General features: G+C 35.9%; 1 protein-coding gene across 1 annotated transcript; it reads right to left on the reverse strand.

Moving 5' to 3' along the window:
• Window positions 1-1,460: 1,460 nt before the first annotated feature.
• LOC135154953 (uncharacterized) lies at window positions 1,461-25,443 on the reverse strand. The gene is made up of 13 exons (XM_064103198.1): window positions 25,149-25,443; window positions 23,830-23,892; window positions 23,474-23,530; window positions 20,041-20,097; window positions 18,828-18,936; window positions 16,762-17,883; window positions 16,180-16,317; window positions 15,420-15,767; window positions 10,982-11,226; window positions 5,412-5,546; window positions 3,834-4,026; window positions 3,158-3,227; window positions 1,461-1,854 (listed from the first exon to the last, which is right to left on the reverse strand). The coding sequence occupies exons 2-13, from the start codon at window positions 23,869-23,871 to the stop codon at window positions 1,560-1,562; spliced, it is 2,811 nt and encodes a 936-aa protein (XP_063959268.1). The 5' UTR covers window positions 23,872-23,892; window positions 25,149-25,443; the 3' UTR covers window positions 1,461-1,559.
• Between the last annotated feature and the right edge of the window lie 1,181 nt (window positions 25,444-26,624).

Here is a 26,624-nt window from a genome sequence, read left to right on the forward strand (position 1 = left end):
AAAAACCTTTCAATCAGCTGCGTCAATTAAAACATGCCTGCCCTTACACACACACACTCACATACCTTCACATACCCCTACTCCCATAAACACAACGAATCAATATCATTTGATCTTACACACACAGACACATGCTCATCCGTGTACATGTACGTTCGCAAAGGCAGTTCGACCATTTGATAAAGTTCAAATTTGTTCTCTTTTCTATTTTGTTATCAATTTTCATGATTGGCATCCTTTGTGATATATTTCACTATGTACATAAAATCGATAAATACAGTACAAAATATATATTATGACAACCTGCAATGCCTCTCTGCGTATCAAATTTTAGTACATATCCAAAAAAGAAAATAATTAAAAATGCGTATTTCATCATTTTGAAATACAGTACATAAATCATGAATTAATGAGTTTCCAAGAATTTCGTTAACATAACCAAATACATATTAAAAAACTTCAGATCAGATTATTTCAATGAACTGCATTGACTCTATGATACAATATTCATAAAATGCAAATAAACACCTTGCAATCAGCTGCGTCAATTACACACACACTTACCCGCACACACCCTCACACACACATACTCCCATAAACACAACGAATCAATAACATTTGATCTTACACACACAGACACATCCTCATCCGTGCATGTTCGCACACCCCTTCTCAGCTACAAACGTCATATTAAACTCATCTTGTTTATCTTTCTCTCATTCTATCTGTTTCTTTCCCTATGATAGTAAGCAAATGAGCAAGGTATTCCTGCACAATCTCGTGAATTGCGAGATTTCAAATCTGAGAGAATTTAACCACTTTCTATTCAAATAATATTGATCATTCTTGTACCATAGGAAAGGGTAAATGTTACTCTTTTATATTGGTCGTTTCTTTTGAATAAAATAATTTGATAAGTGAATTTCAGGCCTGAATAGATGCCTCAAACGGAATTTTCTTCTTCTGTATGTGGCACCTCTTATATGGGTCAGCACCCAACTTTTTCCATCAAGATACGAGAGGAAATTTATGGAATTTCTGAGAAGTATAAAATCCAGAGTTTTGATTGGGTGAATAATGTTTTTAAAACAACAGGCGCGGGTAATTCGAAGAGGTAACCACATTGTGCGTGTGACCTTGCAGATGACCAGTGTGGAAACGTTGGAATTTGCGTGGGTGTGTGGTCTCTTTCACCAATCGGAGTGAAGTATTCTTGTTTTATAAGCTGGTAAATGTACTTGGCCTATGAAAAGCTGGCTGGTGACCCATCTAAAATACTTCTTCTTAATATAAAACTAATATTTAATATCATATTAAAGCTAAGATCTTCAGCTTTATCATAATCTAAAGATCATTCTGCCTCAAACACAAATTAAGTGTAAAACAACAACTTGAAATAAGTAAAATAATGCATGAAAATAATGCAAACACCCTCTAATCATGAATATCACTAGGATAAAAGAAGCTACTTTTTGAGGACCTGCCAACTGACTGCCTCTATCTAATCCTCCATTGAACAACATAGTTCAAAGTTCACAAAAATCATGAGGTCCATTCAATCATTCACCAAATAGTACATCAGCGAGATGGATTTCACCAGCCTTTTCTAGAGCAGTCTGCAAGGCTTTCAGCTCTGTATTCTTTTTTTGCTTCTTTCTCCACTTACGGAGCATTGAAAGAGTTCCCATGTAGGACACTCCTGTCTCTTTCATGTTCTCCTCAACGAAACGGTCGATATCCTCTGGTCCAAACCCAAGAGACTTTCCCAAATTATGTATCTCTTGACGCGAGGCAAACTTTTCTGCAACGGTTTCTAGAATGTCATCAAAGTCCTTCTCTCGAGCTGGATTGATCCTAGATTATTTATTTGATAATGATTACAGGGTATAAATTCTTAAAACACTGCTAATTTCTTCTATTACTGCCTTTCAACTCCCAAATTATTTCTAGTCATATCATTACATGTATGCTCCATTTCACTTCTTAAAAGTCAAGTCAATCCGAAAAAATGTTGATTTGAGTCAGTAGAGAAGAACAATAGAGCAAGAAGTTTCATTCACTTGCAAATGCTCAAGGCAGCGTATATTCAACTAACAGAACCGATTATGTTCCCCCACTTCAATTCATGGCTGGTACTAAGCCTAAATTGTTTACCTTGACAGCCAATCACAGCTCGCCGCTTAGCGTCTTTTTTCTCTTTCTGTTCCATTTTTTTTTTTTGCTCTAGCATTTCAATCATTCATGTGATTTCACTCCTATGAGATCATGTCGGAAAACTTCAGTTTGTTCGTTGTTAGGGCATTTAGAGAAAAATAAAAACAAGCATAACGCTGAAAATCTAACCAAAATCACCTGTAAAAGTTATGTAATTTTAAAGTTTCGCTTATTTTTCACAAAAGAGTAATATGCACAACTCAGTGACATGCAAATGAGAGATGATGATATCCCTCATTCACTATTTTTTTTTGCTTTTTGTATTATGTGAATTGTATAATATTTCAATTTCAAATGTTTTCACAATAAGAACCAAGTTGACTGAACCATAAAATGTTAAAACAATGGTATACCAAATGCTCAGGGAGGACACAAAACTGTTTCACGTGAGAACGGGGTGGGGAGAGGATGAAAAAATATTTTTGCTCTAATGAAATACAAGAGAAATAGTGATTAGGTGATGTCATTCAGTTTCCTAATTTGCATACCGACCAGTATGAGCATACAACTATTTTGTAAAATATGCGATAGTATGAATTGTCATAACTTTCTTATTTTACACTTTTTAATGAAATTTTCTGCATTATGCTTGTGAGATTGTCTCTTCTTATTTAAAATCATCTTTCTTGTCTGAGCGAACTTTTACTTCAATTGCGTCATGTAATCTTCAAGTTTTCAACTCCGAAAATGTTTTAACGGGTCTTGCTGGTGTTTTTATTGTTGCCATCTAATCTGGAAAGTAATACATGAAATTAAGGCTCTTCCGTAAGCTATGAATTACTTTGATTGCTTCCCTTTTCATTTTCATTTACAACAACACAAAGAGCATAACATCCCACTTCTTAGTAATACTGGTTGTACACTTTGGATATCTCAACATGCTGTGCAATCAAAATCAGCAATGATTAAACTATTATAAGTATATTAAATGATCGTAACTTACTCTATGGTCCCCTCTCGTATTTGAATTGATGTCTGCTGCGTCTGTGAACTTGATGCACTGTGCTCTATTGCTACAAAAAACACGGCAAAAGTAATTAGATGTATGGCATCCTTTATTTCATTATACTGTACACGTAGTTCAATTAAATCCAACAACATTTTATTTCCAAAGGTTAATTATTCATTAAAATACATTTATATAAGTTAGAATATAACGAAGGTGACAAGTGATAGCTCCTTGAATTATCAATTTTTTACTCATTATGATAACGTTTTCCTTGCAAACCATGAATTCAAAAGTGGCTATTTAAAGCTATTATTTACTTTATCACATTTAAATAGGGCTAAAAGCAATGGTTTGTAAGTGAAAATTTAGTATACATGACGATTATATATAAAGTATGTTCAATCTTGCTCATGATTTTGAAGTTGAAATTGAAATAAATCTATTTGAAACTTCACATTACATTCCGGATGAAATCAACTAACTAATTCACCTACATCCAAGATTACACAAAACATGATATCGTTGACTTAGACATGCTTTCCATTTTTAACATTCTCATTTATATAATAATTTTTCATTATTATTATGGCTGTATCATAGTCAGTGATTGTCTTGGGGAAAAGGATGTGCTTGGAAATTAATAATGTTTGCTCATATTTGCAGCTGTTACCTGAATTTAGTGGCGAATCCTTTTCTAATTTCTGAGGAATGGGAAAGTCTAACTGGAATAAACATTTGACCTCCAGTTTCTTGGTTTGTCCTGCTGTAATTGATACTGCAACAATATCAGAATGATTACCAAGATCCAATTCAAAGCCCACACAAATCCTGGTCAAATTCGTAAGGTTGTAGAATGATACGACCTGTAGAGAATAGTATTGTCATTTCTGAGATTATTACGATTTTTGTTTTTGTGTTTAGCGTGTAGTCTTTTTAAAGTTCAAGTCCACCGAAGAAAAAAAAAACGTTTTGAATCAAAAAAGAAAAAAGCAACTTCTTTAAAATCAGATGTAAAATAAAAAAGTTATGATATTCTAAAATTTTGCGTATTGGTAAAAAAAAAAGAAAAAGAAAATATGCACAACTCAGTGACCTGCAAATAATAGTTTCGACGATGTCCGTCACTTACTTTTTTTTTTTTATTTGACTTACACAAACTTTTACTGATTTGACATTGAGGACCAACTTTACTGAACCATTTTTTCCCTTTTTGATGAAATTTTCAGTGTTATGCTTGTCGGTTTTTCTCTTTTTATTCAAATGGACTTTTGTTGGGGTAGACTTGTCCTTTGAAGAATATTAGCAAGGAGCATATAAAAATAAAATAAAAATCTGGTTTTGTTACATTTTAACGAGTTTGGTGATCATCAAGATGACCTCAAGGTGCGCTAAAAGAATTTAGAGAGGGGTGAGTGGGGGTGACTACCCTGTCCTGTAACCGTATTCTTACACCAGTGTTTTTATTGTTCTCTTGCTAAACATCCTTGTGTTAGGTATTGCGAAAAAGCTTAGTGAGCGAGCTTAGCGAGCGAAGAAATATTAAAAAACTTTTCGCGAAAGAAGCGTTATCATGCTTATTGAGATTTATTCCATGCTCATCACACATACACACGGACACCTTATGTAAGGATTTTTTTTTAATGCCATCCAAACAATGTTCTTTTTTTCGGCAGGGGCATGTGGGATGCAACCCCGCTGTTTAGTTTAGTGGGGAGTGCGTTGTATCAGCCCCCCTCCCCCCTGATATCCTTGTCATTTTTTGTAAATGTAATTTAGCTAAATAACAAACACACATACACACAGTCATTAATCATAAGGGTCCAAAGTTGGAACGTGTATGTGCAGTCTCATGTATATTTTAACTACCGGGCAAAACTTACAGACGATAAACATTTTTTATATTGAACTGACCCTAGATAATGTAGATGTTCAGCAGCCAAAAAAAGAAGGGCTCCTAATTTTATATGGGCTTTTAAAAAAAAATACAGTAAAACGGTGATATCTTACACTTTTATATAACAATATCCTTATAACTGATGTACGCGAAATGATAGTATTTTAATTTTGTAAATTGAAACTTGAGTTGGGCAGAAATCGAAAGCTAAATTTTGATATATTGTTAAGTTTGAATTTTTATTTAAAAAATGATACAGAATAAAACATTACCACGCATTACAACAAATGTTCGAACCCCCACCTCAGAAACACAATTAGTAATCAAAATATTTTAACTTATTACTAAACTTACAGCAATGTCTCCAATTAGCTTTTTCTTCACATAACATCTCATTTCAAGATCAACTTCTGCCTTCTGTACGAGGACAGGTAAATAGATATGAGCAGGAATGAGGCCTTGTATCTTTTCCTTCTCTTCCACCTCTTGCTACCAAAGAAACACAGAAACAGAATATATATATGGTGAATATATCACTAACATTACATGAAAGGCAATATCGGGTATATTCATACAACATCATGATCATGATAAGTAGATTCAAGATCTTCTTACATCTGTTATTGACAATTAATACCACCATCAAAAATATATTCAAAGTAAGTTTCAAACACGGAATTAAAAAGTGTATTTTATAGTGTCCAGTATCTAAACAGAGCCAATAGAGAATTTGGCAAGGATATCAAATACAAAGATTTACGCTTGGATTATCACTAGGACCACAGAACTACTACTTGTATAGTGGTAGGGTATTGGAAAGAAAATTTACTAGTAGGTGAAATGTTTTTTTAATCACGTGATGTACATGATGTACGCATTTCACACGCGTTTAGTAGATCCCTCCTCCTACTCGGTTGTCGTAAAATAAATGCTATGAATATTCCAAGTATCGTGATTAGCAGATGAGCTTGGCAGGTTTTAAAATAGGCAGATACTGCTTTGACCTCTCGGTGTGAAGTGGTGTACAAAAACGAATCTACCAAGCCAGAGTAGAAAAATAAGATTTTAAAGGAAGCCATGTGCATTAAAAACACCAACCCCAAAAAAGACCCCTGCTCCCCCCCCCCCCCCCCCCCCCCCCGTCCTGGTGTCATGGCATTCTATCAGTTTTTAATTCCACTTTCAAATTCATCTTAATATTGAGGTTTTTTTAATAACTATTTTAAAACAATTGATAAAGAAAAAGAATTAAAAAAATAGTCACGCTTGAATGCCCGATCCATGAACAATAAGACAACGATGATCTGTGATTTGATATTTTAAAAGTCAGACCTCCTTATTGTAACAGAGTCTTAGTTAAGAGGCGACGCACATGATAACAGTGATATCACAACTACTTTCCCAGACTTAAATGTCGTACATTAACATCGCTATTATCGTAGAGGTGGGATATGTATAGTCTATCGTTAATCTTTGGGAATCGCTGAAGTCACCTCAGAGAAATTGACGTCTTTTAAGCATTATTATGGACATTTATGTTCGCATCTTATCTTCGGTTGCGTTTAGGACGCTGGCCATATATAGGCCCCCTCATTGTCAAGAAACAGAAATTCATATGACATCTTTGTGACCGAGTTTTCTTCATTATTGGAATCTGTTATAATTGATCAGCGCCAAGTCATCTTCAAGGGACGAGAAGCGTCGTGGCCCAGTGGATTAGTCTCCGAACTTTGAAAAAGAGGGTCGTGGGTTCAAATTCCAACCATGGCGTAATTTCCTTCTGTAAGGAATTCATCCACATTGTGCTGCACTCGACCCAGGTGAGGTAAATGGGTACCAGCAGGAAGTAATTCCTCAAAAAGCTCTGTCCACCGAATAGGTAGCCTAGCTTAGCCGGGTATTAATAATAGCAGGGCTCGCTGGGAGAACAGTTTTCGGAACTGAAGTAGACTAGAGCCTGTTACGATACTGCAACAAATAACAATTAAAATTTAGTTTTAAATTTGATTTCCTTTTCTTTTAATACAGGAAAAATTTAATGAATACACTAAAAAATACAAAAATAATGATGATCTTACATCTCTTGAATGTCAGTTCTGATTATAATCCAAAGCTATGATAGTCCTGTATTGAATTCAGATAAAATCCACGTTGGTTGGCGAAGATTCTTTAATTAAAGTTCACAATGATAGCGATGGTGAAATTGATGTTGAAGCACGATGAATAACAAGAGTCACTGTGTGAATCCATGTTGATTTTTTTGACCTACTGGACCACTGACTGTCCTTTAACTTGTCCTTAAGAATTATTTGGCCCTTTAAACCATTTTTAGATACCAGAGTCGTATTTTCTAGGTTGATATTATAAAAAGTTTTAGGGGGGTTTTACGTATCAGCAGCCATTTATTAATTTTTGGAAACCATTGTTTTTTGACTTACCAATTTTCATGAATGGCGGCCATTTTGGAAGCCATCTTGGAATACGGAACACCCCCAATGAGGATACATGAGCACTTATAGTATGTTATTTTAAACATATTCCAGGACCTATCCTGAAAAAAAAATCAGCTCACCTGAAATTTCATTTCTAAAGCCTATTTTGGTCTAATGCTCTTGGTTAATGAGCATTTTCAAAATGTGCTAAAGTGATAAGCGACAAAAAATTATGAATTGATGAAAATATATATATTTTGCAGTTACGAAGTACCATTAGAAATTTTGAATGGTTGCATGTTATAAGGTGGTTCAATTTGCCGAAGAGTTTAAAACTGATCCCAACAATAGTTTTTGATGTAATAGGTATTACCATTCTGTAAATAATGACAAAAAAATGAAGTCTCAATTTCCTTTATTTTTCCTGAAAATGAATAATTGACAGCTAATTATTACACAGACTTCAATGTAAATGTATATTTTGAAATGTGTTTTTCTCAAATTGGACCTGCTGCACATAAAGTGGTTTCAAAAGTTAATGCAAGATTAGATCACCCTAGTATTTTGCAGTTTTAATATTGTAACACCAATAATTAGATCTGTAACAAAAATCGAATAGTTATATGTTATTGTATGCATATTGATTACACTAATTAATTAATATTTCATTTCAAATTTCTGCCCCAATAATGCCTGTCACTGTTAATATGCTTGGAAAGATGACTACATCATGGATTGAAATGTGTGTTGCAATGATGCACAACTTTTGTACTAACATTTAAATTTACAAATCAGATAAATAACAAAATTTCTACAGTTACTAACTGATTAGGTTGGAGATCAGAGCTGACATACACATGTATTTCATTCCTGCATATTTTCAAAATTGTCACATTTATATAACATTTAGTTGTTCCCTGCTTTTAACATGCCTAAAAATATAAAAATATTGAATTTACGGAGCCTTTAAAGTGCCATCGACTTGACGACTTGGCGAGATACTTTATCTTGCCATGTCGACATAATAACCTTATTATGTCAACATGGCGAGATATCAAGTGTCCGAGGTCAGGCGAGACTCCAAATATCTTGTTAAGTTAACTTATAACTTTTTATAAGTCAACTTGTCAAGATATAATATCTCGCCATGTTGACATATAACTTTTTACAAGTCGGCTTGGTGGGATAACTTGTTTCGCCATGTCGACATAATTAGGTTATTATGTCGACATGGCAAGATAAAGCATCTCGCCAAGTCGTCAAGTCGATGGCACTTTAAAGGCTCCGTATGTATCGATATAATTTATAATAATATACTTAGCCTATAGGTCTAGCTTCAAAATGAGATCTTACTCAATAAATTTGTCAAGATTTTGTTATGTAGCAACAATTTATCCATGGCACCGTGTGGAAAATTGTACATCCGCCACTCTTTTTGCATACCAGACTTTTGGAATGCGACCGAATGTTTGTTCCCCCATCCCAAATGTGTTAACGTCATTACACTAAATGTAATCAATAGGTTGTGGGCATTAGAGAAATTTATCACCCTCAATTAACGGACTAGGATAAAAATGAATATTCAAATAAATCAACAGGATGTGGTATGAATTAAAATGTAATGTCTAAAACTAGCAGTTAGAAGGTACGGGGACATACCTATCCGTTGGGCCGACAACTTATTTTAAAGCGAGTTTAATTTAAAAGTCGTTGTCGAAGTACACATACGTCCTACTATTAAACTGGTTCGTTACAGCGAATTGAAGACATTGATCAGGGCTTTTGCTAATCAGTCGGGCCGCGTGCGTTGCGAAATCACTCGGGTTTGGGATTTTTGTCGATTGTTTTGGATTTCGATACGATTTTTTTTTCTAACGGTGTCCTCAATGGGACAAACACGCTGCGAAAATAAAATGAAATTGAAATTCCCATATGCGGACATGCCTGGCCCCATGGCGGGACCCGGCCGCGGTTGGACACGAAGTGCATCGATAGCATGGAGCAGCTAACGTTAGTCGAGCCAAGGTAGATCCAACGTTACAGTGCTGGCTGCTCCACCCATGAATCAATTCGAGAGCGAGAGCATAGACAATGCAATGTAAAACATGAATAACAAATGATATTGAGGATTTTTGTATTACCCGTCACTCTCTGAAGTCATGTCTTCTGTTTGCTGTATGTTTCCAATCCGAGTTTAATCTAGACTAGTTTTCAGTACGGTATGATAATTTGCATTTTCGTCGTGCAAATTTTTACCGTGCCAGCGATTTTTATTTCTCTGGAGGAAGAGTGAGGACTATTGTAAGACCTGTATTAAGACTGGAAACGAAGTATACGAATAATGATATACTGGAATATTGGTCTGATAATTCTCTCCGATTTGCAATTTTAGCGCGCGAGAATCATACCCGAACGATTGTTTTATTCCTCTAGACGAAGAGAATACCGTAGACCTTAGAAGTTCGTGTGTTTGTGACCAATAGGCCTAACTAACTTCAGATCAGTACCTTACGATCAAAATCGAGCGTGCGGAGAGAGAAGTACATGTTGGAGTAAATGGGAGATGACGATGTGGGATGTACACAAAATTCAACAGAAATCAGGTCAAATATGTGGAATGTGATTATGTTGAAACAGTAGTCAAGATTCGCTTGTTAAAGTAGTCCAGTACATTTCATTTAAGGCGCTTGCCGGCTTAAAACGACAACCAAATTTCAATTTCATTCTATTTTCCCAGCGTTTTTGTCCGATTGAAGACACCGTTAGAAAAAAAATCGCATCGAAATCCTAAAAGTCGCCAAAAGTCGAAAACGCGAGTGATTTTGCACACGCACGCGACCCGACTGATTAACATAAGCCTTGATCAGCGAAAGGGTTTTGAATTTCTGTTAAAGGACAAGTCAACCCCATTTTGTATTTAAAAAAAATCATCCAATTGAAAATTTCATAAAATCGGATGTTGAATAAAAAAAGTTAGGACATATTCAGGTTTTGGAAAAATTCGCAGTAAAGTTACATTAACGTCCTGGTATGTATGCAAATGGGGAGCCTAATGACACCATCCACTCACTATTTTTTTTGTATTCAATTTCAAGAAAATATTTTAATTGTCTTCCGATTGTCATGTGAAACAAAGATTTATTCCTCCCTGAACATATGTATTGCCATTGTTTCCAAATTTGGTGGTTTAACAGGATAGTCCTTGTAGAATCTGTAAAATTTGAAATAATATACAATTCAAACAAAAAAATTAAAATGTCTGTGAGGGACATCATCAGTTCTCTCACTTGCATATCACTGAGTTGCGCATTTATCTGTTTTGTCAAAAATAAGACAAACTTTACACTGCCATAACTTCCTTTAATATTTCATATCCGATTTTGATAAAGGTTTTCAGTGTTATGCTTCTTTGGTTCTTTTTATTTATTTTGTTAAAATCAATTCTTTTCGGGGGTTGACTGGGCATTCAAGAAGAAGGTGAATAGAATGAACCTTGTTCCCCTTCACATCGTCAAGTAGATGTGCATGTAAGATAACAGGTGTCCTAGCTAGGGGCAGGTTCATCTGTTTAAATGGCCAAAAGCACATCCTCTTTCCGCGGAAGAAGAAGCTCTTGATCCAGATCATAATCTTCGCCCACGAAAAATGATTCATCTTGAGTTCGAGTACGTCCTTCATGATATTACAGCTGGGTATTCCAGACCTTGACAGTACTTTCCGTTCTTTAACAACTGCATCTGCATTGGAAAAGAATGAAACGGTTAAGGAATATATGATGAAAGGAAATAATATTTGCGAAAGTGAATTAAGGACAAGAAATCGCTTAAAGCGTAAATTCATCCTGATATTAAGTTGGTTTTGATAAAAGCAGAAAAAATAAAGAAAATGTCGATTGAAAGCTAGTGTGGGTTTGATGAAAAATCCATCAAAGAATAACATTAAACCTTTCCTTTTTGTGACGTCACAGACGAAAAGCTCCCCCATTTACGTCGTGTGATATGAATTCCCAAAAGCGCTATTTTCTCAGAATCTTTTTATTTACATATATTTTTTGAGGTGGCTTTTTCATCAGAAACATCATTTCATACCCCCTTATCTATAAATATATATATATTCATTTATCATATTTTACTTAAAATATGTGTATGCCTATCATTCCCATTGAATTCATGAGCTATGGGATTTATATTACATGATAAAAGGGATGAACTGCTTGGATATAACGTCATAAATTTAACATTTTAAACATTATTGTCTTATTCTTTGATAGATTTTATTAAACCCTTACCAACATTGTTCACTATTTTCGATTTTATTAATTCTTACTTATCAGGGTGAACTTTTAGGGTTTAAAGTTAAGAAATTCAATTTACGCGTCACACAATATGTTCGCAGCCGTTACTGATATTTTTTGTTCTTTTCACACGCACAAAGTATTGTAATTATTTAATTTAATTGTATACGGAAGCTTAAAAGTGCCACCTAGATATTCGGCATATTATCTAAACATGTCTACACCCTCACATGACATGATCTTGGATCTCGTCATGTCAACATCCAGCCAATGGCATAACAGGCGGGGGAAGGGCAAGCTCCCCCCCCCCCCCCGGCAGATTTCACCGGGAAAATAAAACAACACATGTGGAATGCCTCTGGCGGTCTCACCTGCATCACGCGATTCAATATAGCAGCAGTGCTGATTTTGAAAACTACTATAACTCGCACAAGATGTTCAGTGATACTTGGTTACTCTTATTTCCACGTTTTATGAACTAGACCAACACACTTACAGAGATATGATGGTAATTCAACAAATACCCCCAACGTGGCCAAAGTTCGTTGACCTTACATGACCTTTGACCGTGATCATGTGGCCTGAAACTCGCACAAGATGTTCAGTGATACTTGATTACTATTATGTCCAAGTTTCACGAGTCAGATCCATAAACTTTCAAAGTTATGATGGTAATTCAACAGATACCCCCATTATGGCCAAAGTTCATTGACCTTTGACCTTGGTCATGTGACCTAAAATGCGCACAGAATGTTCAGTGATACTTGATTACTCTTATGTCCAAGTTTCATGAATCAGATCCATAAACTTTCAAAGTTATGATGACATTTCGAAAACTTAGCCTTAGGTTAAGATTTTGATGTTGTTTATTGACCCTAAATGACCTTTGACCTTGGTCATGTGACATGAAACTCAGGTAGGATGTTAAGCAATACTTGAGTAACCTTATGGCCAAGTTTTATGAACTAGGTTCATATACTTTCTAAGTTATGCTGTCATTTCTAAAACTTAATCTCAGGTTAAGATTTGGTGTTGACGCCGCCGCCGCCGCCGTCGGAAAAGCGGCGCCTATAGTTTCACTCTGCTATGCAGGTGAGACAAAAACGGGAAAAAAGAAAGAAAGAAAAAGGGAAAAAAGGGGGAAAAGAAAAGGGGGTGAAGGAAATGGAAAGGGAAATGAAAAGCCGTGACAGAATGAAAGAACAAAAATAGGAAAAATGGAAGGAAAGCGGGAAAAGGAAGGAAAGAAGAAAAGGAGAGAAAGTACAAAATATCCTGCATTAGCATGATTAGCAAGAGAGTGATATAAAATTAAAAGATATGACTCAATGACACGGGAAAACATTTTAAAAAGGCAAAATAAACGGAAAATGAAGGTAGAGCCAAAAGCTAAATTGGAACATCAAAATGAAGAAAAGGGACATTAAAAAAAAGAAAATAATATAATAAAACGACCGGGCTACCTAGGATTGAAAACTATAAATAACGAGAAGATAGGTGGATGGCGTCTATTATAAACTTGCTAAATGTTATGGAATAGTGGTCGCAATCAGTACACAATTTTTTTTAGCCAAGGCCAGTTATATCCCCTATGTCCTAGCCTCAGTACAGCTTTACGCTGGATAGATTTACCATAAAAAGCTTCTTAATGTTTACTTTTGCTAAATTTTCAAGGCTAGTATCAAATCATTTGGAAAGGCCAAATTTTCAGACTCGCTTTGCTCGCTGGCGACATTTTTTTTACAACTATTGCCACATTTGCTATTTCGTGCTGCCTCAAAATACTTCGTTTATTCGCAACTGCGTTGAAGTTATGTGTATGTACCCGCGGCTTGATAAAAAAGTGGCCATCTGCAATGTTAAAAAATATCACGGGAGGCATTTGCCCCAGTTAGTAGGCCCCAACTTGCCCTCTCCCCCACCCCCCCCCCCCCGAAACTTCGAGAAAAAAATGTATAATAAATGTTGTCATAAGCATCCTACTAATGCTGCAAAGTGCTCGATCAAAACTTTTTCGTTCTATAAATTGTAAAACTTTCTCATCCATTTACTGTTAGCTCCCAACAATTTTTGTCAACATTAATCTTTCGGGTCATAACATAAAACTAAAAAATTTCGCTCGCGCTACGCGCTCAATCGCAGTAACTGTTGACAGAGATAAGTAAATTATCTGTTCACATGGTGCTTAAAAGTCCAGTGTTCAAGTCAATATGCTTCTCGCGATTAGAATATTCGTTTTAGCGAGATACACATCCTGCGTATTCATAATTTCTATAAATCAAAATTTTCAGCTTGCGCTACGCGCTTGCATGAATTTTTTTAGTTAGATAGCCATCTATTTCATGATAACGAAAAGTGCTTAGAACGTCAAGTTATTATCTCAGGATTTCAAAAACTCTCAGCTCGCGCTTCGCGCTCGCATTATTCATTTGATGAGATATCATCTTCATGACCCAATGCAAACAGCTAGTCATCAACAGGTTTCTTTTCAAATCAGTAGGGCCTATATTGTAAAAAAGCTCATGCTTCTCGCTCGATTTTGTAAAATAAGGCAAAACTTTCGTGTGTTGCCCCCCCCCATAGATTATAAATCCTAAGTTCTACAACCGAAAAAAAAAGATGAAAGGAAAGAAAAGAGAAGGAAGATGAAAGATGTTATTATGTATGAAGTTATTTTCTGAATACCATGTAAAATCAATCTCTAAGTTAGATTATCATGAAAGGGTGATTTTTGTATCGCTTGCTTCGCTCGCTCGGGGCTTAAGTGCGTTGTTGTGTCCCCCTTTTTTTACTTATCACGCATTGAGCTTCGTCATAATGCTCGAGCACAATCATAACAAATCCTGTTCAGACTATGTCGACCGGGATTTCTTTTTTGCTCTTGCCCCCTCCCCCCGGCCACCAACCCCTGTTACGCCCCTGCATCCAGCAGGATAGATGATCGCATGACATGAACTCGTATCAATCCGTGTCTACATCCTGTAGAAGATATGGTCCACTAGCGTACCTACGGGGGGCAGGGGGGCACTCTGCCCCCCCCCCTGACGAGTCACAACCCATACAAAAGACATATACCTACCCCCCTGACGAGCTTAAAATACCTTTTTTGCCCCCCCCCCCTTTTTTTTTTTTTTTTTTGCTTGTCAAATTTTTGGGCGCCCGATTTTGCCCCCCCCCCCCTGTGGAAAATCCTAGGTACGCCACTGATATGGTCACATACCATGATCAAACTCTTCATGTCTACATACTGGGGGAGAAGAGATGATCAGATAAGAAAATCTTCGATCCATTAACTTGGCTATCATATCCTCAAAGAATTGAAGACGATATCTAAGATTATGGCATCAGATCATTTCTTTTAAAAGATGTAGACTTGCACTAGAAGGTATCTCAAGATGTACTCATGACAAGACATAAGATCATAGTATTTCATCATCTCTCATAAATGATGTCGACATGACGAGATCTAAGGTCATGTATTGTCCATTTTACATGATGCAGATCAGACGAGAACTCGTCGTCTAAATTTTTTTCCGAAGGATGTAGGTAATTATCTGAACATCTGGGTGACACTTTTAACCCTCCATAATACACATATGAAATAATAAGTTAAGCCATGCACGTTAAAGTTCTTACGCGGTGAGTATTCCCCCTCTCCAGTGTACAAGACTGCCTTTAAACCGGAGTACTGTGTTGCAACAGTGCAATGAGGTATTGTGTAAGTCACCGGTAACCTAAGGACTAAGTCATCAGGAGCTAGACACTGTACACCAAAGCAGACTGACATCTCGTCTTTGGTGTCACCAAGATTAGGAGTATCGGTCAGGACATGAAGAGAGATTTCTTGTGGTTTTTTGCTGTTGATTGCACCAGGAGGTATCTCAAGTTCAATCCCAAAGGACTTTAGCCGCAGTCTACCACCATCAGCTCCAACTCTCTTGCAGCACTCCTTCTTGGTTGTTTCGACATCTCCTTCATCGGGTACTGAAAATTGTTAAAAAGAATTATATTGCTCTCTTTATTGTAATCATTGTCGCGTAACACTGCCATGACTGGGGACATTCTGAAATATCCATTGTAAATGATAAGAGGAATATAGTCTTTGAACAAGATTTTTTTTTCCAACTTGGAAATTTTTGAAACATCTATTTCCCCATTGGTGCAATGTATTTATTACAATCAAATAAAAAAACGCTCTATTGGAGTAACATGCTAATATAACAAGGACAAATCCACAATTATATATTATCTTCCCTCTTTATCTTTCGCGCTGTAAACATTATGTACGTCCAGAAATCCTCAATGACATGCAAACTAGAAAACATGTTTCAATACCAAACAAATCCTTGTTGTGTACCACAAGAAAATTATTTCCTAATTACTACTCCCACAGAACCTGATTCATTTGACAGGCTTCCTTTGTTGACGTCAAATTCCTCTTCTTTTTCTTGCCATGATGTTTCTTCTTCTCCACCTTCAGGGTTCTGTGAGCCTGTGTCTTCATGAAATTCAACCTTTACCTCGGAAAGTTTATCTGTATATCAACAAATGGTAGTTACAAGGAATATTACTTTCTTTAAAATTTGGATTATGAATTTCATTTATTTCCGATATGCGTTAGGTGCCCGTAATAGATCATTATATCTACCTGTCTTTCAACAATGAATCATCTATTTAGACAAGGGAAGATATTAACGAAACATCGGAATCACGGTATCTATGAGGAAATATCAGATTGTGCACGGGAGATAATTTAGCCTACCTCAATAAATTTGCGTAATTTGCATGAGGAAATTCTTGCAAAAAATTCCATGTCTGCAGAAGTAAATTACCAGTAACCCCATTATGCCTATTGTAAGATTTAACTCTTTTCTACACATATTATAATTGTAAATATTAATTATTTTCATAAAGGTAAATTTGAATATGTCACTATTTATATGGTAATCATGATGAAGAACAATCAATATCAACCCACCTATGGCAGATGTCTTGAGTGATTGAGAGGAGGCTTGGTCCAAATTGGAAGGTATCCCTGAACCCTCCTGAGATTCTTCAGATGACTCCTGACTCTCCTGTTTTTCAGTCACTTTGACATTAGGATACAACTCCGAAAGCTTGTTCCTGTCAGATTCGGAAAGTGGTTTTTCTGAACCAACGAACCTGATTTCCCGCAGTGTACCAAGTTCCTTCGGGCTTTGCAAGGACTTACTTTCAGACTGACCGAAATCAGTCTTGCAACTGACAAGTGTAAGAACAGTAACATCTTTAAGGTCACTAGTTGTAAAATCAATTAAGTCAGTTATGGGTACAGCCGCCGTTGCACCTTCAATTCGCAACCCACAATCTGAAGATGTTCGGGACCATTCAACACTCTTCAATACTACGTTTCCTAGCTGTACACTTTTTACTTTGACAAACTTCAAACCAGGATTCACGTCATATAGCAAGTATTTTATCAATTGAAGTGCATAGTGCTCTTCAGACCAACGATGTTCAAGATGGATATCAGTCAGATAAGGTAATTTACATGCTTTGATGGTTGTGCTTGACTTGCCCCATTGGAAAGCTTTCATGCTTTTGATGAAGAGTGATTCTATGTTTTGACAGGCAGAAGAAAGGGAGAGGAAGATGGTCTCCAGACAGACGTAGTCTTTTGAGTGTAAGTTCCACAAGTCTAATTTTACCTGTCTCCAGGGAGACAGTGGGGGGTCGGAATGGTATTTTCGAGCGTATGTAAAATCATTACTGTCACAATATAGCTCAAGACTCTTTGCATTTGGAAAACAATCACTGAGAGTCGATAGGATTTGTGCAATCGAAAATGTGGAAATGATATGGATAATGCAAACGGTGAGGACTGATCTCATTGGAATGAAAGGTCTGGTGTCATGTGTAGGAATATGCCGATCAAACATATGCCTATTACAGTCAATGATAATATGTTGCAATGCTTGGCACAATGGAACCAGTGTAGAGATAACTTCTTTGAATTCAAGTGATGATATGTGTTCAAATTCTAAACAAGTTTCACCGCCACCGATAGTCCAAGACACAGACACAGGTACTTCCTTTCCATATCCTATAAGAGAGATCTCGGCTGAAAAGAAATTCACAACATAGTATTTATCAGGAACACTCATTAGAGCTAGGATTTAATGAAGAAGTAATAAATTAATAATTACACTAATGCGTTAGTTTATGGTATTGATATCAACCCACAGACGGGTAGACAGGGTACTATATAGAATACACTGAGATAATATGTAACAACCCTGCGACACAATTAGATTTAATTTTCATTCCAGCCGTGTGTTTAATTAAGCCGTTCGTAAATTATATAACTCTTTACGCAGGACTGGACCATGTTCTTGTGGGGCTAAATCATCTACAAAGGGATACATCATTTATCAAACGACCCCTAATTAATTTCTCTTGAAAGAATCTCTTATTCTATCTTTGCTATATTTTAGACCGGCATGGTCAAAATACAACGTAACTCTAGAATGTTCCACTAAAATAGTGGAATGGTATATTCATTTGCATTCTGCTCAGGGTTTCAATTCAATACACGGCTAATATGATAATCCATGGGAGAATTTTCATTTTTTAGGCTTATGTATATTTTAACCACATTACCTTCTATGATGATCATACATACATTTAAGAAAAGAAAATCCATTAATAGGACAACTCTTTTTTATAATCTTTTCCCCTCCACAGTGACTTTATTGGCAATCAATAATCAAGAGATACAGAGTACAACCGTGCATGTTGCAACAGCGCAATGAGGTATTGTGTAAGTCACCCAAGTCACCGGTAACCTAACGACTAAGTCACCATGAGCTAAGCACTGTACACCAAAGCAGACTGACATGGCGTCACTAAAGATAAGGAGTATTCGTCAGGACACGAAGAGTACAGAGGACAACTCTTGATTTACACAATGAAGTTAGACGTACATCATTGGTACATGGTTGGGCTGTATAACATGTTGTATGATTTTCTCTTACTTTGAATCCAGTCTAATATTAACCCACTTACCAGTATTTTCTTCAGGGTATAGTCCGGAAAATTGATACAGAGGCCACTTACGCCTATCAATTACATACAGTGTCCGTGTGTCGAGAAGGGTGCTGTTTAACTCTCCTGGCTGTATATAGTGTATATAGAAATCAATTTAAATCACTAGAAAAGGACATTCTTACTATTGAAACTATTACTGACACAAACATATGGCCCAAAAGGAATCTCCCAAAAAAAAAATCCACTCTCTATGTTCCTAATACCAGTGATATCAAGTAGATACACAAAGCTAGCAGCAACAGACAACAATCCCATCTACCGCGTTATTTGACTTAGATTTGTTTAACCTGATAGCTTTAGATTTTACATCAGTAACCACCTAATCCTTAAAACTTTTCTACCATTGGACTTTGCCTGACATATTGTTATGATCATTATGCTGCACTTTAAATTCTGAGCGCCAAGCACAAAGGGTGAAGGTATCATTCGTTTCGGTTTCAGTCAGTTGAAGATTAACCCACTTGATTAACCCACTCGTGTTCTTGCGTCGTCGGTAAGGTGAACACTCTAGCATTGTGCCCTCATGCCCATAGTGACCGGGTCAAGCCAAGCACTACTTTCTATTTCCTCCATTGACTCGTTAGTTAAAAATGAAATGTGAAAAATCACCAAAAATAACCGTTTATTATGACACCATCAAACCTTTATCATTTTGTAGCTCACCAACCGGGCTCACCTAATATCCTTCAAATGCTAAGAATATTACATGGTGTGTTTATGCATATTTTCGCGCTTCGTGGGTTGAAAACCCGGACTACATGCAACGCTGGTTGCAGTCAGTGTTTATTTGGTTTCTTTGGCCACTAATAAAATTCGCATAAAATCTACCAGGGACAAATTACTGGTCCGAACTGATCCAGTAGTGATATTTTTTATGCACGTATAAAACAAATGTTCAGATATGCATCGTTGATTTTGTATAAATATTTTTCTAACCATTACGACAACTTTGGTACAGGTCTAGGAAAACATCTATATTGTAATGATTGGTTCATGTGAATGAAACTACATGTATAATTTCTTTAGGAACTAATACTTAAACTTCTTTTGAGAAAATGAATTAAGGTTTTATTCTTTAAAAAGCAGATATTTTGTACTCCGAATGTGTTAATGCGTTTTCATGGTTTGAATAAAAGGAAATGTAATCAAGTATCACTAATATCAAACGTACAAACTTGAATTTTATCGATGACTCGCCTCGCATTTTTACTTCTGTCAGCTCTTTTACCTGAAAATTAAATTAAAAATACATGAATAAATACATATACAAAAACTGTGACAATATAGACTACAGATAAAATTCTGGCCATAATTCAGTTTTCGTATCAGTGTTTTTTCCCTTCCATTTACAATAAGGGCTAACTCGGCTTTAGAGGCTCGAATTAGGCTAAAAATCTTTTGAAAAATCGTTCAAGGTGAGACTGGAACAATTTTTTTTTTGAAACCACGCAGAAGTATTTACCGATGCATGGCTGGCATGCCTCGGTAATTACTTATGCATGGCCACGATTCTGTCAGGATACATTTACGTTCTTTATTGTTCCTGTATTTTTATTTATATGTTATGACTATTTATCTAGTGTGTGTATTTGGGCTTCCTGTCGATGGTAAGATAAGATTTTATCACGCTCTTTCAAACCCCGATGGTGAGTATGAAAGCCTCAACATGAACACATTTACAATAATGAATATGCGTAGAAAAATGAACATATTTACAATGATGAATATACATTTTCTAAAATAAAAGAACATAATGCAAAATGATAAAACAACAACAGCAAAACCTATTATAAAGTAATATATTGTTCTGTTTAACACAATTACATTGTAAAACACACTTATTAAAAAGCCATTTATCAACATTTGTTTTTGTCATATGACACCTTTTATTCAAACTAAACAACCTACTTAATTAGTAAGCACAAGGTCTTATAGAATATTATTTGGGTATGTACAGTACACCTGTCTTTCTTTACTAAAGAAAGAGCACTCAAATAAGTAATGAAACTTGCCTCCAACTTCCTTCAGAGAGCATAATGTACATAAATCATCATTCACTGATTCTCGAGAAAAAACGATTGTTACTGACGGGCAACCTAAGAAAACTACATCGAAATTTACACAATGTAGTTGCATCAGAGTCACTTAAAATTAGGAAATATGTCTCAAAACCCTATTCTCTTTTCATCTTATAATTTGAACGACTACAATTTGACCATATTGCTGCATGTCAAACTTGTTCGGACATATCCTTCAAACGCAACTTCAAGGCTCTTAGAAACCAATCAGTCCCAATCCCTTCCCTTATATTACCAAAACCTGCTTTCTGTAGTACATCTTCAATATTAATGCAACTCATTCATTTTTACGTGAACTACATAGTTGGATCTTGGTGCATATTAAAAACCGAGCTAAAAACAAGAAACAGTACTTGTCCTCCACACCCGTCATAATTCTGAACCAAAATCCAACCATTCTACAATTAATATGACATTTTCTCCATTATGCCATGTGAATTTTAATATTTACCCGTAAAATTGTTCTCACAAATTTTCTGTTAAAATTTTCAGTCTTAGCAATATCTTCATAGCCCCATACTTCACACCCATAATTATGTCATTATTGGTAAAATCATTCTATCAAATAATTCACACTGTGTATCAATGGACAGTTGGAATCTTTCTGCTTTTGCTAAAATTGTTCAAAGTTTTCATTGTCTGGGATACCTTTTTTTCTCTCTAAATTTGAAAGTACCATTATACTCTAATCTAACTCATAAACAGATAAAATCATCCAAAATCTCCAAACACCACCACTCAAGTCGAAAATTGGTCTCTAACGATCTTAAACTTGCTAGTATGTACCGTTAATTGCCACTTATGGCAATAATCATTAACTGCATTCAAAGCAGGCTGGAGCTGGTCGGGACTTTCAGCTAATAAATGGCAACAAACAATGACGGAGATAGATTTCTCCTTGTCTTACGCCAGTGTTGCAAGTAAAATACTCATATCCCATAACATTTACAATTGACTTTGCATGCTGGTATATGTTTTCAATCACATTAAAGATTTTACCACTTTCTCCGTTCTTCAACAGTTTTTGCCATAATTTGTACCTGTCTATAAAATCAAAGGGCTTTTTTATAATCAATAAATCCACAATAAACAAGATAAATACGTGTGTTCTGCTACAAATAAATATATAATATGCACTTCACTACGAATACATGGTCAGTTGTGGAGAAGCTTGCACGAACACCTGCTTGCTCCTTCCCAATCTAACAATTTGAATAAAAAATTCAGTTAAACTTGGATTTAATATAGAAGTAAATAATGTTCCCAAACAACTTAATAAAGTAATACCCCTTTAGTTATCTGGACCAGCAACAAGCTTTGCCATTTTTTAATGTTTTTATCACAGACACAACTTCATCTTCAGAGAATGGATCATCTAAACAATAAATGCTTACCATCAAAAGCAAGTTCAATCTTTATATCATTGTGTGAGGTCACAGATAATTGATCATGATCAATGTTCCTATTGCCATATAATCTCTTTTTCGTGTCAATAAGTATTATTTGCTGGCTTCACAGAGATCATCCTCGGCTGACGAAAGAGAACCTTTGCTCTTATTTTTTTACCTATTCTTATTAAAATATTTTTCTCTAGCTTCATTGACTATATATAACACATTCTTAAATTGCCACAATAATAATGATGATCATTCACTTCTTGTAAGTCAGTTGGCATTTGTCCATTCTGTCATCAAGTTCCATATTTGGTGCTCGTTTATTCAGATATGACTGAGCCCGAAATTTTACTTTTTACGGATAGAGTCCCTCACTAAGCGTAAAACTCACATTAGCACATCTAATCGTGTTACCGATCGCGCCACACTCGTCGAGCGGATCGATGCGTTGGATTGAAATTACGCTATATTCTGTTCCATGAATATTCATGAGGTGTAGTCGGACTAAATAATCTTTTTATGTAAGGATTAGTAAGTGCTTGGAAAATACGCAACAGGGCAGGTGTGTTTTCCGTGGTGACACGACATTTGCTCTTGCGACAACTGATCCAGGGGATCCAGGCTTAATTTCGTCTAAGATGCATGCTTAGGGTGAGGGTTGCAATATTCGATTAGTGTGCGGAATTTAGAGAGCAGCAATCGTCGCCGGAGCAAATGTTATGGAACCGTTTTCCGTATGCGTATAATGCGGAAAATTTGTTTTAATACTGCGCAAAGCAGTCCTTTTTTTATTTAGTTTATACACATGCGAAGCTATAAGCGGGTGGTGCGACATTTCTAAGAGTTTCCAAAGTTATAATGAAAAGAGAGAAAACACAAAATGAAGGAGCAAATGTATTTGGAAGAGATTGACTCTTCATGTAATATTATAATATAATGAGTAAATGAATCTGTATTTTGGGCTCATAATCATGCACTATTTGCCAATCAAGATACACCTGCTTTATCATCATTGAGATTCCATTAACAAGCTGGCATTTTAACTCTTATAGGGATTCGTCCTACCCACATCTCTCTTTTTTTTTTCTTGATAGCAAAGAATGCATGCTTGAAGGCATATTTACACACATACCTTTGATGGACCAATCACTTCACTCGATGGCTTGTCGAATATCGTTACCCCTTCCAACTGAAAATGAATTTAAATAATATAAGAAATTAAGATATGCGTTATATATCTTACGCAGCAAGGAAGGGCTAAAGAAAATCTGTAATGACTTATCGAAGCGCTATACTGTTATCCTCCACCTGGGGGGACAGTAAAAATATCAGTCTGAACACAAGCTAAATCCATAACCCCCAAATTCGATTACTGATATGTTTTTTAATGATATTATTTTGACGCTTTGTATCCTAAACTCAAAATGTTATTTGTTTGAACCAAGGGGGTTGATACACGATATTGCAGTAATATTAATATCTTTATACCTTAGTTAGCAACGTAGGATCCTCTGTTCGATCGTCGGCCATCTCTGCTATGCAATTGGTGTTCTGCATAAAAAAATGAAAATAGAAGTGTAGTGTATGATTTTGGTTTTAATTCCCGTAATTTTACATCCTGGACATCTTTTTGATGTCTGTTGAAAGGGCTCAGAATTTGTTGTCGATGAAACATTATATTCGTTTGAGGGCGGCCTCATATTTTATGTACATGACTGTACGAAGGTGAATTTGAATTTAGTAATTATATTTATTCACTTGACATTACTTTTTTTATATATAATATATACAATAACATCAAATAATTTCACTCTAAAAAGGGTTTACCCAGTATTGGGTAAATTGGAAACATGCATGTTGGTTGGGTAAAAATATATTTTGTAAAAAAAAATACCCATCAATCATGCTTCTTCTCATTCTACCCAATATTGGGTAAATTTTTACTCAGTGTTTTTAGAGTCTATAACAATATATTATTATACAGCAGCAATATATTAATTAACTATTATCACTATAAAAAATATAAGTATAAAAATGTATATAAAAAGAAGTATACCACTAAGGCCTATATCTTTAGAACTCTAAAACAGAAGTTTGTGAGCTTTAATGATTTCCTTAAAAAAAATGAGATACGAGGTTCTAATTTCTCACCAAAAATATGTGCTTATCTACAAGAAAACGTCTTCAACTTCAAAGAGGAAAATAGTTTTTACGGTGTCCCTAGGCAGAGTTGTAACATAATTAAAAAGTGATCTATGAACTGTACTTCTATCTAAATCTTTCGGATTTAAGTGGTGTTGGGGTGTTCCCTGTCCTTACATTTTGAGTGAGCACAACAGGTTAAGGCTAATACCTCAGTCAAATTTGCTGTACGGCGGCCGAACGGCGAGGCGAAAAAAGTAATTTCAACATTTTTTTTGTACCTTGAGTGGTTTGAATGAAAGTGAATAAAACGGTTGTTTTCGACTCGCCGTAGGGGAAATGTGACCATAGCATAAGGTAGCCCTTGCGCTATACTTATCTTCAAGATTGAATCATTGAATCATACACCATTTTCATAAAACATCTTTTAAATTATATCAAACATTCCTCGGTTATGGACACCTATATCACCATGAAATTTTCTTTCTAAAGGAAAACAATGTTTTAATTGCAACTTAATGGCCTGCTTCACTCTGCAAAATTGAAATGTATGAAAATTAAGCACTTAATTTGAATAGGCAACTTTGGGAGATTTGCATTTTAATCATTTCGATGTTATAAATCTGTTAAAAGTCAGCGCAATATAATAAATGTCGTCATCTTACCCAAGTTGATTGGCCGCAAAACTATTACAGTCTTCGCTCGGAAATGTAACCATAGCAGAACAGTGTCAAGGCCAAGAAAGGACACTACAACAGCGTCTTACTAGACATTAACATCATCAATGCCATTTAATGTTTCACTTCGCGATCAAAATGGCGCTCAGTAAATTAGCGGCCGCTAACTTTTGGTGCATTACTGGGTAATAGAAAGAACATGATTTGTGCACTCCGCAGCCACCGCCCCAATACGGGTATGATAATTTAGTATTGCACTCAGTGAGAAGGAAATATGAAAAGAAATGACAAGCACTGCTGCACTAATTGAAAAAGGGGAAAAATGAAAATATCATACAACATTGCACTGACATAATGGGACCCTGGCCAGGTATTGAGCCAATCAGCTCAGCTCCAAGGTAAATATATATTTGTTACAGTGAATGAGTGCGAAACATTTTACAACAGAGACCGTACTGCAGTGCGTTGTGTTGGACACTAGTCAAAATATACACACTGTAAAAACTGATGGGGGTGTTAAGACTGACACCAGTTTTGTGTCCATAAAGAGGGCCCTATACCCTAAGCTAGGTGTCTAAGGGCCTTTTCACACGAGAATGTTGTAATGATGATTGCAATTCATCATTAGCAAAAAAAAACCAAAGTTCTTGAAAGGTCATGTAAGCTCCGCCCCTTAAAAGACGTTTTGGAGGTCAACCCTTTCACACGTAAAATTCGTACCGTAATTTCAGTGAAACTCTACTGGAATTTACCTCCGGAGTAGAATTTGAATTCGTGATTGTGATTAGCGGTCGTGATTCTAGTTTGGTTTCACACTTGTTAAAAATCGTCATTAGAATTATTTATCTCTGGAATCATCATTCAAATTACGATTTTGGTACAGTGTGAAAGGGCGGAAAGTTATACCTTATACTTAGAACGTAGCAATAATACCAATGAGTGTCAAAGTAGCAACCAAAGCTGCTGTAATGACACCCTCTACATGCTCTATGTGTTCAACTAAGCGTCCATGAATACGTGTTTGACTAACACCGTTTAACAATGGAGTAAAATGACTGGTGTTTTACTTTATGTGGTGGCACGACAATTGCTCCAGCGACAATTGTTACGGGCTTATTTCTTCGATGATATAGGGTTAGGGTTATGTGGTTGCAATTGGGTGTTATGTTAGATTTAGGTTTAGGTTGAGAATATGGTACATAGCGTTAAATCCAGGGTTGAATTGGTCATTCCATTAGTATGGAATTTACAGTAGAGTAATTGTCGCCGTAGCAAATGTCATTGAACCCTCTATGTACACCGGTCAACATTACAGTTTTTGCGTAGCACTCGTCCGAATAGATTGAAAATCAATATATGTTCGATATTTCAGAGGTGGGTAATTGAGGGAGTTCCCCCCCCCCCCCCTTGGATTGATTTGAATTTCGATAACATGATATTGAATATAGAACGACCATGGAGTTA

The sequence above is a fragment of the Lytechinus pictus genome, chromosome 8 (assembly GCF_037042905.1).
Source record: "Lytechinus pictus isolate F3 Inbred chromosome 8, Lp3.0, whole genome shotgun sequence".
NCBI lineage: Eukaryota > Metazoa > Echinodermata > Echinoidea > Temnopleuroida > Toxopneustidae > Lytechinus > Lytechinus pictus.

Bases quoted from the DNA above. Each gene is read 5' to 3' on its own strand.
- LOC135154953 (XM_064103198.1), bottom strand. From the start codon at position 23,871: ATGGCCGACGATCGAACAGAGGATCCTACGTTGCTAACTAAG. The intron at 15,768-16,179 runs GTTCTGTGGGAG...AACAATTTTCAG, and splicing joins AAGCCTGTCAAATGAATCAG to TACCCGATGAAGGAGATGTC. The intron at 5,547-10,981 runs GTTCATTCTATT...TTTCTTTGGTAG, and splicing joins ACGATGTGAAGGGGAACAAG to CAAGAGGTGGAAGAGAAGGA.